The sequence below is a fragment of the Brienomyrus brachyistius genome, chromosome 19 (assembly GCF_023856365.1).
Source record: "Brienomyrus brachyistius isolate T26 chromosome 19, BBRACH_0.4, whole genome shotgun sequence".
Lineage (NCBI taxonomy): Eukaryota > Metazoa > Chordata > Actinopteri > Osteoglossiformes > Mormyridae > Brienomyrus > Brienomyrus brachyistius.
In genome coordinates, this window is record NC_064551.1 from 6,807,758 (window position 1) to 6,824,268 (window position 16,511).

The 16,511-nt window shown below is 38.6% G+C and overlaps 1 protein-coding gene across 1 annotated transcript; it reads left to right on the forward strand.

The window, feature by feature from the left end:
- The first annotated feature begins 11,766 nt into the window (after positions 1–11,766).
- Positions 11,767–16,449, forward strand: atf3 (activating transcription factor 3). Its single transcript, XM_048985784.1, has 4 exons — positions 11,767–11,924; positions 13,112–13,362; positions 13,781–13,888; positions 14,354–16,449. The coding sequence occupies exons 2-4, from the start codon at positions 13,120–13,122 to the stop codon at positions 14,609–14,611; spliced, it is 609 nt and encodes a 202-aa protein (XP_048841741.1). The 5' UTR covers positions 11,767–11,924; positions 13,112–13,119; the 3' UTR covers positions 14,612–16,449.
- Positions 16,450–16,511: the final 62 nt, after the last annotated feature.

Sequence of the window (16,511 nt, forward strand, 5' to 3'; positions counted from 1 at the left end):
GATTTTTAGTTGTGATTTTAAGGATTAATTTGTAGCAGGGAGGTTATTATAAATTAATAGAAGTCTGAGATACACTTATACACAAATAAAAATTGAGTGACAACCAGCCCCAATCTCCCCTATGTTTGGGAACAGGTCTGTGCAGAGATTTTTCAGGTTGCCGGTCTTTGGGGTACATTTCAGGTACATTTTGTGTGATTGAAACAGAGCACATAGAACTTCAAAAAGGCCCCCCTCCCCCCCCACCCAGAAGGCCCTGCTTGCAAACTAAAACAAACCATGCAGTATAATCCCAAAATTTCTGACATATTTTGGTGTTATACAAACAGAAGTTGGTGCAATGTGTGTGTATGTGTTATGGAAGAAATAATTAGCTAAGGTGATCCATAGGAACATTAAAAGATCTCTGATGAGTCTTATATTACATAATTACATCTCTGGTGGTTCTAGGTGGCTTGTTGACTCAGAAAATATGTGAAAGGTAATTTATATGTGGTGCACGAACCGTTGTGGTTCAGGAATGCCACGCCTACCCTGAAGCATTACTCATAACATCTTGACAGATCAGTACAGAAACTGCCAAGTAAAAATAACTGATATCAGTAAATATGCAAAGAAAAACAAATTGTTTGAGTATCTGCTCACCTGACTAGCAGAATGGCGTGCTAGCTGAGATTTGACTTATTCGGTTTCATTTGTAATTAAATGCTATTGGTTGTGTAAATTAAATTCTCAATTCATGTTTTTTTTCCCCAACATGAAATATAGGTATCTTAGGTACACTTGGGACACTTAGCTGTGTGTTTTTAGAAGAAGATAAGCTAATAAAGCGTTTTAATTCCCCCAGACAAATCCACGTGTCAGTTCTACACAGGCAATCATAACAAGGTTTGAAATAGGAAATGCGCATTCACTTATGCATTTGAGTTTTAAATGCAAAAATACAATATGATTTGCATCATTATATCCCCCAATCTTCCATGACCGCTAGTATAGTTCTTGTATAGTTATCCATAAGTACTTGTTTTGCTCATGGTTGGAGTCTAGAGCCTGTCACAGGAAGCACAGGGCATAAGGCAGGGAGACACCCTGATGAGATGAAATGCCAGTTCATCACAGGGCACATGGTACAACAAAATATTACACCAAGGGTAACTTCCATCCATCCATCCATTTTCCAAAACCGCTTGTCCTATTGAGGGCTGTAGGCCGTTTCTCCCAGAGGCTACGGGTGCAAGGCAGGGAACAACCCAGGATGGGGCCCAACCCATCGTAGCAAGGGTAACTTATCCTTTAATAATAGTTTAATAATAGGAATATAGAGAGTAGATAATCATACTTAAAGCCAATTATGCATGAGAATAGTATAGTCATGTAGTTTAAGTGTTCCATATCAAGAAGAAAGGGTCTTTGCAAAGCCCCACAACCGAACCATTGTGCTGCAAGCTCACTGAATGTTCCATAACAATGAGGGAGTTTCCAGCAAAACACACTGTCACATGATTTGCTCTGAGCGTGCTCTTTGTGGCGTTTTACAAAACAGGAAATTCCCCTGTCACATGACTGTGTGTATGAAGCTGTCCTGTGACACTCTGCCCTGTGCCGAAACCCTGTGTCTAGAAATCCCAGAACTCTTTCAATTACAGTCATTGGCAAACATTTCAGGGGCGTGACATAGGTCACGAACTGAGATGATAAAGACAACAAACAACTGAACACAGAGTTCAGCGCACGGCAGTGACTAAGCAGATTGTTATGCTTGTTATTACGTAGTATAATTTAGGTCACATCTGCATTAAACAGAAGGGCTGTACATTAAATAAATAACCCACATTGAAAACATGTAGCATTTATTCCTTTTAAATTTAAGATATGTCTCATTTATACTTTTGTTATAGCCTATCAATTGAGGCTACACACATATTGTTTTGTGTATATATATAAATGTAGCTGCACATTCATACATAAAACATTTATCTATACATACACACAAACACACACACAATAACATTCATCAAATCAATGGCACTGGAAATACAACAAAGAAACTTTATCGGTAAAACACGGTTAATCACCCTGTTAAATGGGAACCAAACAGTGCTACTCAGCTACAGCGTCTGCCAATGTGTGTGAATCCCCGCTATAAATAAATGAAACAAACATTGAACTATTTACATGTGCTGCATTACTACAAGCACTAGACAAGAGAAATACAACAAAACAAGAAAATTTGTGTCTGACATAATATTAACAGTATGCTACCCACATGCTTTTCTCTAACCAGGAAGCTATGACGATATTTTTCAGTATCTGTGGGCTACCATGTAATATACACGTGTACTACATCCCCGAATGGGATGCTGCTGTGGTATCATTTCGCTGCATCAGAAATCGACTAGGCAGTGGTCCCGTCTATTGGGTTTGTCGTGACTCATGCAGTCCGAAAACAAAACTGACTTTTCAAATGTCAGCTTTTCCAGACCCCTAGGATGACTCACGTTGATAACAGATCAGTCCATGCCCTGGCAATTAGACTGCCATAATGTTGGAGTTCACTGGGATCGCCAGATTTATACCATTACCAGAACTGCAGTTCCAGACCGAAGCAAAAACCCCTAATAAAGTGTAGTCAATAAGTGTATATATACAACACTAAGCTGAGATTTTAAATTTAATCTGTAAGATGAGTCTGTAAAATAAGTACTCAGTAGCTTACTTGCTTTAAAGCGTAAGTGCTTTTTAGCCTCTGTGTTAATCTATCGTTAAATATTGATCAGATATTCTGATGACACAACATGCTGTCATGCCACAGTAGGCTAGGGTGATGTCACTGCACCCGAGCACTGTGATTGGCCCAGCACCTGAAACCATACAGAACTATTTGTTAAACATCAATACTAGAGAGAGGCAAGATTTTAAATATTCACCTGTTTAGTATGATGTCATCCTGTTTAACTGGCAATACAAAATAGCCAAATCACATACGATTATGTCAAAAGAGCACAGATATATCAAAATATTATTGTGATAGCTTTCGTACTGTGAATAAAACAAGAAAATATGACAAACTTTATTCTACACTGCACAAAAGAATAGAAATTGAAAGTCCTCCATTTTATTTTTTATTTTTTTCAATAAAGTCACACAATTTTGAGTTGAATGAGAGGTATAATTGATTTCTAATAATACAAACTGAACCCTTGGGAGACATGCCCTGAAAAGCACTTATTCATTTCTGGAAACTCTCTAAGCAATCCAACACCGAGGGTGAACAGAACATGGAATTTTTGTTTTATACTCATTCCCGTCATCATTTATCAGCAGACTTTTTCGCTGATTCCACTACATATATGCACATCAAACAGCCAGAAGCTAGCAAGGACAGTTTGGGTACCTTTCAGCACAATGGAAGATTTCATGTAAACAGACCCGATTAACTTTCGATCTTCAGTCAGTTAACAGCAGTTGTTCCTTTTCTTCTAAAGCTATACTATGTTTTGGAGTGGAGGGAAAACCTTCCTTCCCAGCCTATGTAGTGAATGGTGTCATTACAACAACATGGTAATAATACAGTGTGCAACGCGACCTTCATCACCTAATAGGGATGAACTGATTATATGGAAAACTGAAGCAACTGTTGTTTCTCCGATTGTGTGTTACAAAGTATCTTCAAGGGTATTAAACAATGAAAATAACACATAATGGATCCGGAATCAGGATTTACGATAAAGCTATAGCTCGAACCATTTGAGTGTGACCACTTCATCTAACCAACAGTCAATGACAACATCATTTTCACCCCCTATTTTTTTAATTAGATCATCTTTAAGGATATAAAGGTTTGTGCCTAAAACAGAGGTAGGTGAGTTTATTTCCAACTTGGCAAAGTGTCCTATTCTGAACATGCTCTAGGGGGGACCTACCAGTCAATAGAACCCTGTCCTTTATACCAAGCCAGATCATGACATAGGTTGCGTTCTTCAACAAGACATACAAGCCCCCTAACCGACCCCCCCACCCCCCATTGAAATCCAGGAAGTCCTGAGAGAGACTTCCCCTACATCATCAGAATGCCTGAAACAAAAGACCAATTGGTGAGAGAGTGTTACCATGGCAGCAACCTGGTAAATAAATAAACAGAAATCTGGCCGGAGCTGAAGGCTGAGCAATAGTGGGTAGCACTGATTTAACTTAGCTTTAAAATAACCATGACTTTTGCCATTCTGCATGGCACAAATGTAATAAGGAAACTACAAACTATTATTTAAAGGAAGCTGTATCACTCGACACGTCTACGTAATGACACCATCATCCTCTCTACAGGATTAAATGCGCTGAGTCACAGTGGCTATATTTAAGTGTGTGTCATTTTTGCCGATTTTTGTTTTTTGTCTGACATTCATTTCTTATTGTATGTCTTTAAAACGCTACCATTGTAGTTAATAAAAGGACAAAGCTACAAAGAATCTCATAATGAAACTATCCACCCTAAATTCCTTCAGATAACAATTTCGACATCTTGCCTTTTTTACATGAAGGAGATGATGAGGGAGATCCGTTTACCTCAAATAGCGCTCATGTGGTTAGACATCACTTTCAACAATGATTCTTCAATTTTCACCAGCTTATGTTCTGCAAACGACCGTAATGTTAACACGGCGTTGGCCCAGCCATACTGTAAGATGGTTCGTTCTGCTGTATCCGGATAAAGATACCGCACTTATTTCTGTAGTCTAAATCACTAGAAAACACAATGTCGCGTTGCAGTCATCAAATTATACAAACATCCCTTCAGTGTTATTAAAGAAAAATAATCGCACAACATCAAACGGAATCAATTAAGAATATGCACAAAAATAACGCAGCTACAAGCGCCCTATACGCAACAAGCCCAAGCCTTAGTCAATATCATCCAGCTATAGAGTTAAAAAATATATATTATTATTAAACAATCTGGAAACGTATACTTTTCCAGTATAAATAAAATTAATTATTTAACGCATTAATTAAAGGAACCTTGGATCAACTGTTGAAATGTCTCCAAATTTCACTTTGACTACATACGAATTAAAACTCGTGAAATAAGGAAATGACGAAGGTATATTTCTACGGCATATGAGAAAGTCAAATTAAAGGCATTACATAATACTGGGGGAAAGGCCGGACCATTATGACAGGCGCATTATCGGTAGATATGCTCGGCGTCGGTTTCCCGAATGCGTGATCTCCTTCGTTTTACTGGAAGGGCTTGTCTTTCATAACGGGAGTCAAACCGATTCGCCTTCCACAGCCTTTTGCTTAATTTGAGTTGTACCTGTCAATAATCTAGTAACATGTCTGGACGCTTCCCTGATCCTATTCGTCTTCCTACTTCCCTACTGGCACAATATTACTGACCCGCTTCCCGGAAAGAATGACGCGTCGTGCTGCGTGTCAGATAAAGTAGGATTATTCTCTTAAAGCAGCAAAACATCCCGACAATGATGAAACCATCGCATTACAGAACTGTTTAAAAGCTCTTTTTTTGTTTGAGACTGATAAATAAACGATACTTTTCATAAAAAATAATATAAGGATATAAAATGAGAATGTAAAATGAATATAAGAATGACTATAAACGTAATTGTAAAATATCTTGCATATTTTCACCTTAAAGAAAAAAGATATTTTGGTTAGTGTGTTATGACGAAACCTATATGTTAGCTTTCTGGAAATGTAGTTAATGGTTGGGAACGTCTTGACTTTACGTACGTCAAGAGGACGTTTTAACCTAATATCAATGATTAATATCAGTAATATTAATATTATTACATCATCTCAAGTATAAGTATTCAGAACCAAGGCGTGTGAACCATGAACCAGTGAGGAAAGTCGTTGTGGATATTTACACAACGTTATAGCTATTGTTCATTACAGTCGTCGCGATTTGGGTTCATGTTAATGTGTATTTGAAACTGGAGTTTCTGGAAATGAACACGATTAGAATCATTTGAGAGATGTATTCAGGTTATCACACTGTGGGTGAATCGTCATGGTTAATGTAACATTTGCTGAAAAAAAAACTTAAAAGACCAGGTGGACGGTTGAATAGCTTAGCCTCAGAGACACCACTTAGACCTAGTAACTGGATATTTATTAATAGGGTCCTGCAGTAGTCATACATAAAGATTTCTCAACAATGAACCAACCTCTACTCAAATAAACCTACCCCCACTTAAAGCCTCTTAGCCCCAGACTGCACCTGTACAAATGGAGGGATCATGTTGATTGACGCATTTACCCTTCAGGAATATTCCACCAACAATTAACCAAGAGCCACCTACAGATACTAAAAAAGAACCCATAAACTGAATTCAGTCAAAATATTTTGAAAATGACAAATAAATAAGTTTGAGCTATGAGTTTATGATTAATAAACGGTACATTATTCATTAAATTAAAAGCTAAAGGAAACCAGTTTCAGTTCAATCTCACCTTCTGTTTGAACTCAGTTCTTTCTTTTATGACAGAATATGACCCTATAGACCTTTGCACCCCCGTCCTTTCGCACAGAGTCAGGAACGAATATCATGATGTGATTATTGCCTGGATGTCTGAACCACTCAAATATGCAGAACGATGCATTTAAAGTAGGAAACCACTCGTGGTACCTCATGGTACGAGCAACCTGTGACCTTCAGTGTGTTCTGTGCATGATGAAGAAATCAGCAGGAATTTGAAACAGGAAATGAATCATTTCATGAAATGTTTCAGCAGAAGTGCTTCGATTGCCAAAATGACATTGTTAGTCTGAGGTCTGATGTAATGTTCAGTAAACCCCTGATTTCAATCAAGCCCCCTCTTAGATTCTGATGTGGGAGTGTGTTTTTAATAAAATGTACTGGATGCAATGAATATTTCTATATATTTCAAATAGAATGTAGCAATCTGATAATATTTATATATTTCCCATAAAACTTGTATGATTACAGATGACATATCTACTAAATAGAAGGTGGGTAGCGTATAGGTTGACGTTCACCTGTGTTTTTACTTAAATTTAATACTTTTTTTATTGAAAGATGTTGAAAACATTCAGTGCATGATTAAGCATGATTCCTTCTGCTACGGCAAAGTAGGAATTTCATCCTGCTTGGACAGTGGGCCATTCCGTAGATTTTACACATTCATCACTTGGGTTCCATTGCTTTTCCTAAAACCAAGACTATCCCTACTGGGGCACCACTGTAAAATATTGACTCCCATGTCCTAATGTTTTTTTTTGTTTGTTGTAATTTCCCAGTTCATGCTGTCCAAGGTTCCCGCATGGAAACTCACCGCAGTGTGCTTATGAACGCGGCAGTGTTCGTGCACCTTGGTAACGCTGTCTGTGTATACAGACAAACGCGAGCAATGGGGTGGGGCAGGCAGCTGATAGATGGGATGGGGGGGGGGTAGGTGGGCAGCACTGGAAGTTTCCAGGGCTTCATTGCAAAGACAGCACTGGATGGCCACTGGGTTGCACTTCACACCTCAGTGGGGCATGTGGTCTCGTCCCACTCTACCCACGCTCTTTGTTCTCATGCTGATGCAGACTCATGTATAAAACCAGCAGGTGGCCTGTCACGTTCTCCAGGCCCCAAGACCAAATCTCAAGGTATGAGTCTGTAATTTAACTGCCTGCTGGTTTTTTTTTCTGTTTCTGGTCTGTACCCATTAACAGAGCTCAGTAAGTTACTGGAGTATTTTTGGTTAGGTTTTTATATTTAGGTAATATGCTCTCCTGGGACTTCAACCAGCAAGATACTTGGTTAGGTTAATGAGTTTAAGTTCATAAACAATCAAAACATTCAAACAGTTTTTCTATGCTTTATCATTACTCCCGAAAACTATTGTTACTCACTAAGATGGCGATTTACTTGTGGCTAAACTTCTTTCTCTCTAGTTCCTATCTGTTCTCCTGGTTTCTTCATTGCCGTTAGAGACATCACACTCCCCCTTATCATCCATTCACAGGCAGTAATATCAGTTTATAGTCTAGTCTGTGTCAAATTGCTTTGGTGTTGATGGTGAATTCGACATAATGGTTCTGTCTTTCAGTACAAGAGCTATAAATGTTTTCTTGACATCAGATGGAAACTTCACTTTTTAGCAAAATTTTACTAGGTTTGGGATGGCATGCATTGTTGTTGACCAGCCTAGGTAATAAGAATGGATGGATGGATGGATGGAACTGTTTCTTTGCTTATCCCATCTTTCTCTCCTTGAGCAAGCCTGGGGGTCACAAAGCAGGGATAACTAGTATCCGGCAGCCTTGGGGCAATTAGCGCAAAGGTCAAAGAGCAGCGCCAGTCTGGCAGCACCAGGATTCGAACCAAAGACCTGATCACACTGAGCCACCCCCCCCCCTTTTTTCCCATTGATTTTAATGCAGTGATTTCAATTAAATATTTCTACAATTGCTGCAAAGACCTAATAAAAATTTTTGAAGACATAATAGAAAGAGATATCATCTACCATAGAAACCACAGAATGCAACACATTCTAAAGTATTATTAAACATGACAAGACAAAAATCATCAGCTATGTTTTTACAAGCGTCATCTTTATATTAGTCACCTTAAACAATACACTCTGGAACCAAACTCTGTTATACAAACAACAGTATTTGTCTTTTTATTAAGGTAATGAAAGGTTTCAATAAAGGGTATTCTTAAATATATTCATTCTACTGTGTTATTGTTATGTATTCTTATACAACGAATAATATCTATATTATTACGAATGCCTAGTACGTAATACGTATTACTGTTCAGTAAGTGTGCGTATATGTCTATTATGTAATGTCTACGTATTGAAACGTGCAATAATTAAATGTACTCCGGTTTCCCCCCACAGTCCAAAAACATGCTGAGGTGAATTGGAGTTGCCAAATTACCCATAGGTGTGCTTGTGTGAGTGAATGGTGTGTGAGTGTGCACCCCATCCTGGTTGTTCCCTGCCTTGTCCCCGGAGCCTCCGGGATAAGCTCCGGACCTCCCCACGGCCCAGAACAGGACAAGCGGTTACACAAAATGGATGGATGAAACAGGTAATACGTGAACACGATATAATCTTCGGCACTTAATAAATCAATAAAAAAAATTAAAAAAAAACAGGCACAGAGTGGTAAACATCCACCTCACTGACTGAACATTTGACTTGATATCTGCGTAAACATGAATTCTCTGATATAAGAGAATCTAGTCAATCCCATAATAAATATCCGGTTTTAAAATCCGCCAAAATTTTATGTCTCGGTAAATCTGTACATGGAAAATCACTTCTACAATATTTTCTTTGAATTATTGATTATTCTATCAGTCTAGTACTTGCCACTTAGTACTTTAATAAGCAGCAGGGCTTTTTGGTGGTGAGGGGGAGCTGCGGCTGACTGCGGCGCTCCTCTCACAATGGCGTCCTAGTCGGTCGCCTATGTCGACCACCACTGCATTGGCAGTGTATATCTAACATGGGTTATAATGATTGCGACCCCGAAAACTCACAGTAGACGAATATAATCAGCACTGACATGTCGCATGACCAGTCTATCTTTACCTACCTCCTATTACGTACGTTAAATTGATAAATTGTGGCATATTCTGTTTCGCAACTTGGACGGGAGAAACAAGATATCAATACAAATGTCTGCGTTCAAATAAATCCATTTTGTTGGGACCCCCCATATCAAGCAACCTGTTTAATACCACCAGTCGCAATTGTTAGCAGGTTTTTTTGTACTGAGCAGAGGTTGTATTGATTGTATATGAGCAATGTCATGTCAATAAAGACACTCTAACGCTCTCAGAAAAAGGGGTAAAAACGGTACACTTCAGAAAAAAAAGGTAAAATTTTGTACCTTTGCTTGTACCCTTGAAACTGTACATTTTAAGGTCTGGGGAACATCCTAAAGGTACAAATGGCATTAATGTACCCCCAATGGTACGAAAATGTCTGTACCTTAAAAGGTACAATTACCTACAGCTAAGGATAAATTGGCAGACCACTGAGGGTATACAGCCCCACTGACAAGCAAAGGTACAAATTGTTACCCTTTTTCTGAGAGTATAGCGTCAATGGCCACTTGACCAGAGCAGTTTAAGTTATCAGCTGTTACACCAAGACTATAGTGATTCACAGTGTTCAGGAACATAGACTCTAGTATTAAATCATACTTTTATTCCTGTATGTCATGATAAATGATTAAGAAAAATCGCCAAATGCCAATTCGAAACTCCATATGTTATGAGAATGCCTGCTCGAAACAGTCATATCAGAAATAGGTTACGTGAAACTTTCAAAGGAATGGTTATAGCGACGTTTCCCATTTGGCAATTTCCGCATATGACGCTGGACATGTGGAATAATTAGGTGCGTAATGAATATTTTTTATGACTAATGTGATTTTTAAATTACATAGTATTGTTTAATTAATACGTAACGTATCTTGGCAACATAATATAAACATCCTAATAGGTTAAGACTGCTTAATTTGGTATGCAAAATATTTTCAACCGCCTGAATCACATATCTGTTTTTGGTTCTGTGATAAAATTTTTTAAAAAACTTTCATTATCAGAATGCCGCAGAAATACAACATGTGTACATTTAGAATTTAAGTAAGTACACTTAATAATTGCCAATATTATCATAAAAGAAAGTTACTCAAGTGCAGCTAAAAAAAAAAAACTTTACCAAGTAATTCGCTCTTTGATTTAAGTGAATAAGCATTAATCGGACAAAGAAAAAAAACCCACTAAACTGCTGAGCCACGTTACTACAGCAAACGTAAGCGAGTTAACATGAGAAACTCGAAACACCCGAACTGCGAGTTCAAGACGAGACTCACGGAAATACCCTAAATTGTATTGCACTTTATCCTTAATTATCTCACAAGGTTTCAATAACCCAAAGTAAACAATTACAATATACATATATAGGAAATATTAATCACAATGTTTAACAAAAAACTCAATATAGCCAAATTCAAATGAACAATTTTAGACATTTACAATTTACAAATATTTAAAAAGTAAATGCTTTAAACTAGTTATGGTGACGTGCTGTGATATTATATCCTATTACTCTTATTGTGTAAATAGATACAAACTAACTTAGAGCATTTCGGCTTTTATGCACATACAACTGAAACCTTTAGACAAACAGACAAGAGAACGTGGTACATTACCTTAATTTTCTTATCCCATCATTATCGGATTTTTTCATTTGGTCACCAAAATTGAAATGAACGTGCTACCATTGCAGTAATAATAGGGGAAATAATAAGATAAACTTATAATAATATTATCAACAGCAATAATAATAACAATAATATTGATTATTATTATTATTATTATTCTTATTATTATTATTATATGGTAGTTGTAGTAGGAGGCAATAATAATAAATAAACAAATAAAAAAATAAGAAAATCATATCGAGATGTATTTTTAAGCAGTTAAACTCCTGAACTGTAACTTCTAATGTGGACAACGAGACCCGGGTCTGTGTATTAAAATGTCTTTTATGTCTCCCGAATAGGTAGCCGTATACTGGACATGCCTGAAGTCTCAGGTCATTAACTGGGTATGTCTTTATGGGCTCATTAGCGCGAAATGCTGTGGGTTTGAATTCCCCCTGGGAATAGTAGCCTGGCCGGCCTGTTATGGTGAGCCGCGCGGTGTTGCGCGCTTGCATCATCGGCCAGCTCCCGCTGTCCTATTAATAGAATGACGTCACCTCTGACAGCGTCTTACTACAAGGATGCCTTAGCTAGTCTCCCTTTATAAAGCGGGTGATGCAACTGGACTGCGTTAGCTGTAAGTTTCACTACAAACAGAAGGGACACGGGTGAAGCCTTTCGGACGGCACTGTATTCTCTTGTAAACGGCAGATCTTATCGAGAGGTAGGTGCGATCGCATTTTGTTATCGATGATGGGTCTCGGGGTTTAGCTCCGTACGTTTTCATTAATCCTAAACGAATAGTACGAAGGTGAATCCGGGATCGAAGTATTCTGCCAGTGTCCGGTAATATCATTCTCAGAATACGCCTGTATTAACAGTAATACAAGACGCTCCTGTTTATTACGCATGGGAATGTTTACGGGTTTGATTGAAGCGTCTGTTGTTTTCAGTGGCTTGTTGTCCTACACGCAGGCTACTTTTCACACCAGAAGTTTTGAATGATCTTCGAAAGGAAAGTGTCAGTCAGCTCAGAAAGGCTTAGAAAGTTCGTCTAAATCCACTTAATAAAATAATAGTTTACGAACCCTGTTTTCTACTTAGTTACTAGAAACGGAGTTCCTTAGTGTAAAAATGAAAGTGAAATTAGGATTTTTCAACAGCCCCAATAGTTAGTTATCTACTGGAATGCCTACAGTTTATCGTATATGTCCCTCGTATTGTATCTTAGCAATATGAAGACTAGTGGGTTTATACAGCTGCTGGTGTTACCGGTAAAATAGGCTAATAGCCTAGTTAGGACATTTAAAAGAAGATCATATTCTGTATTTTGAAAAACACTCCTTTTTGCGAAATATTTAAATTGGCCTGTGCTGTTTACCTAATGGCATTAACTTAGATTCGGTTTTTGTTTCTCTAGTATGATCTATTTCTCGATGTGTAAGAATGAATCTGAAGCGCGATAGCAGGTATCTTTTTACAGCAAACACCCACAGTTAATTCACATTTAATTTATTGGGCAGATACTTTTATCCAAAGGGGAGTATAATTGAGAAAGCTGGGGGGTGGGGGTCACGAATTGACGGCTCGTTTCAGTTTTAGTTCTGCCTGCCGTAGAAAGCAAGTCATTCCTGAAGTCTGGGTACTTTCGGATTTACTTACACAGTAAAGGGGGATTAACTTTATTGCTTGAACCGACTGGCGTCATTCAGACACTGGCTGCTCTCAGGGTTGATGGAGATCATTTGACTGTGGGCATTTTTTCAAAACATTCCATGAAAAAGTCCTGCCATTTAAAAGTTTTCCCTTGATTGTTTTTTTATAGAATAACTTCAGAACTTCGTTTCAGTATACCATTAAGGCTTATCCTGTATTTCCGTACATGACAGCGCGTCTTTATTCACCTTCCAGGCAACATAATGATGCTTCAGTGTCCCGGACTGGGTCCCTCGGAGATCAGCGCATCGGCTTTGGTTCCTTGCCTCTCCCCGCCGGGGACGCTCACCCTGGACGACTTCACCAACTTCACGCCGCTGGTGAAGGAGGAGCTCCGCCTGGCGATTCAGAACAAGCGTCTGTCTAACGGGCTGAACTCCATCATGAACGACTATACAAGTTCCAGCTCTGAACGAACCTCGGAGCAGCTGTCGGTGAGGCGAGAGGTAAGAAATCGATCCTGTATTCCTGTTCTTGTAAACATATATTTTATTTTAAAATATAAATTTACCGAACTCAAAACTTATATGGTAATTGCAACTTAGTCTCTCGTAATACAAATATAATATTTTCATTTAGTTTATATCGTAACATATGTGTAAAGTCTTAAAACGTTTCTAACTCTTAAGGCTAATCATTATTTCACCATTTTCTAATTTCCTTTTTAATGTAAGTACTCCGGAACAAAACCGTGTCTCCATATGCGTACTATACCTCCTGTCTGGGCATGTTATTTTGCACCACAGACTTGTTTACAAGTTGAAAGGATGGGTAACTAAAGGTCACGCAGAACTTTTTAGCGTGAGATCGTGAGTGCCGCTAATTTATGGCATAGATTTTTATGTATGTTTGTCTTTCTTTCAGGTTACTCCAGAGGAAAGCGAAAGGAGGAAAAGGAGACGTGAAAGAAACAAAATAGCTGCTGCCAAATGTAGAAATAAGAAAAAGGAGAAGACTGACTGCCTGCAGAAGGTAAGATTGAAAATTAGATAAAAGTCAATAGCAACTGAAATGGCATCTGAGCAGAATGGATTGTCCGGATAAATCAAGGCTTTATTTATGTTCAGTGGAGCTTTGTATATCATAAATGTATTTTCTTTGTATTACTTTGGCAATTTTCCCAAAAGTTAACTGGCATTTGGAGTAATCTGCTTGCATAGGTCCCGATAAGTAATCCTATTTATAAGGTTTTTTTTTTGGAAGTCCAGTTATATTCCAAAATTTTAGGTTCCCTAAAAATTCACTCAGGGACCCTTGGTATTTTCCTGACACCCCCACCCCTTTTATGGTGCCCCTGAACTGAGGCATAATTTCTTCCATTTGTTGCATACCATAACTACCATTTGTTGCGTACATTTACTAGTTCCTGGTGGCACTCGGGGGGGCATCACAAGTTCAAGTGTCCAGCTTCAACATGTCTCCCTGTACACCTTCCAGGAGTCGGAGAAACTGGAGTCCCACAATGCTGAGCTGAAGGCCCAGATTGAGGAGCTGAAGAGCCAGAAGCAGCAGCTGGTCTACATGCTGAACCTCCACCGGCCCACCTGCATAGTCCGTGCCCAGAATGGCCAGACGCCGGAGGACGAGAGAAACCTCTTCATCCAGCACATCAAGGAGGGCACTCTGCAGGACTTGATCACTGGCCCGGCCGTACTGAGTCACACTTCAGTTCCCAAGTCCTGTGATCCCCACTGACTGAAGCAAGACTGGATCCATCTGCTTACAAGTGAAGATCCCAGAGACAATGTAACTTTCCACTCCCAATTTAAGGGACTTCTAGAGGAATTAAAGAGAGACTAGACGGCTCAACGGTTCCCTGTTTCACCCGGGATGGTACGCGGACCATTGCCTGTGAAGAAAAAGCATTATAGCACTAAGGAAAACCAAGATATTCGATTTGCTTTAAAATATGAATATATTTTAATTTTACTTTGCCCTTACAATGTTGTCGATGGTAACTCACCCTGTCTTTGGTCAAATTTGTGTCACTTTATGTTAATTTAGTCTGGTTTAGTGAGCAAAGGAATTTAGGTGATGTCACAGGTAACTTGAGATAAATGTTTACACAATTTCAAATTGAAACTTCCCTATAATGATGAATACTCATTACTGTGGTAACTTTACATGGAATACTACTAGCATCGATAAGACTATATGGAGATAATGCATATATCCAGTTTTATTATTATGTGGAAACTTACGTTTCATTCTTAGATGTAGAAGGTGAATTCATTCAGAATTTTATTTAATGCTTAAAAATAGTTTTTTTATGTGTGTGATATGATAGCTGTTGCTGTCTATGATTTTACTTATATGCAACAGCCTTCAGAAAGAGCTGCTAAAGTTTCAGGGGTGTGTGTGTGTGTTTGTGTGTGTGTGTGTGTGTGTGTGTGTGTGTGTTACCGGAGCATTAGGAGTGAATGAAAAGCAATGCTGAATCTTTGAAGAAGATATTTTAGCGTCAGGCATCAAAGGGATAAATGCAAGATGAATGTTCTAGAAGTCTAACGCTGGGTCTATACTTTAATGGCAAAAGTTTAATGGTACTTCAGACAATGTACTGTCAAGGGAATTTATAATGAGACTGAGTCTCTGAGTGTGAAACGTTTGTGAGAAGACTGCTCTAGACTACTGTGGTCATATTTAAGCTGCATTTGTGCATACGTGCATGCACGAGTTAAAAAAAATAAAACATTTATCACGATTATGCACAGTGCCACCTGTCAGACTAGAACAAAAAGCTTGCAGATATTGATAACATTGTATGTTGGCTTTTACATGTAACACTGTTATGATGAAGTTGTATGGTATTTATTTATAAGATATAGGAAGCAATTATATAATGTGAGCAAACACACTTAACTATATAACTTATATTTTTAATTGTACGCTCAGCTGAAATAAATGGCTGCCTTGTGTTTGAGCTCCGTAATTTTCTCGGACATCGGCTGCCGAGTGTTGCTCTGTAAGAAAGTTTCAGAAACCTCTCGAGGAACCTCGCATGGATGCACTGGGCCTCAATGTACGTGGTTTAAGTGACATGGAGTACGGAGGGCCTGCTTGGGTCCAGCTCTCCGAGACTGAACAGAATGAATGTGGTCGAGGTGTTTAGGCTGCAAACCCTCTGGGACGGCCTTGCTGCCCAAGCACACCTGCTTTAGGACACGTGTTTCTGTGCTTGGGCGACAGAGGGAGATGTATAGGCGTCGGTAAATTTAGTGCACCCTTGTTATTACCATCGTCTTTATTTATCTGCAGGCACGGAAGCTACTAATTACATACTACTGTATAACCCAAAGGGAAGATGTCTTGAAAGTGTTCCTGTTTGCACTGTTTCTACAAGCGATGCTCATGAAAGTGGTATGGAGTACAGAGAAATAGGTTCTTATGTGTGATTAGGCTAGAATTTGAAATGCGTGTAATCAAATCAGGTAAAAATCTATGATACTTCACTCTGAAATGCCTCAAGGAAATGTTTCTGTACAATCTGTCCAACTGTTTTTGATACTTTAATAAAAACATATGCTATTTTCTTTCTGTCTTCATGAATATCATTAGACGATCATTTTCCCACTTTAACGCACCCTGTGTCTCA

Excerpts from the sequence above, each read along its gene's own strand:
- atf3 (XM_048985784.1), top strand. The coding sequence starts at position 13,120 with ATGATGCTTCAGTGTCCCGGACTGGGTCCCTCGGAGATCAGCGCATCG. Across the intron at positions 13,363-13,780 it reads AGCTGTCGGTGAGGCGAGAG|GTTACTCCAGAGGAAAGCGA; the intron begins GTAAGAAATCGA and ends TCTTTCTTTCAG. Across the intron at positions 13,889-14,353 it reads AGACTGACTGCCTGCAGAAG|GAGTCGGAGAAACTGGAGTC; the intron begins GTAAGATTGAAA and ends TACACCTTCCAG.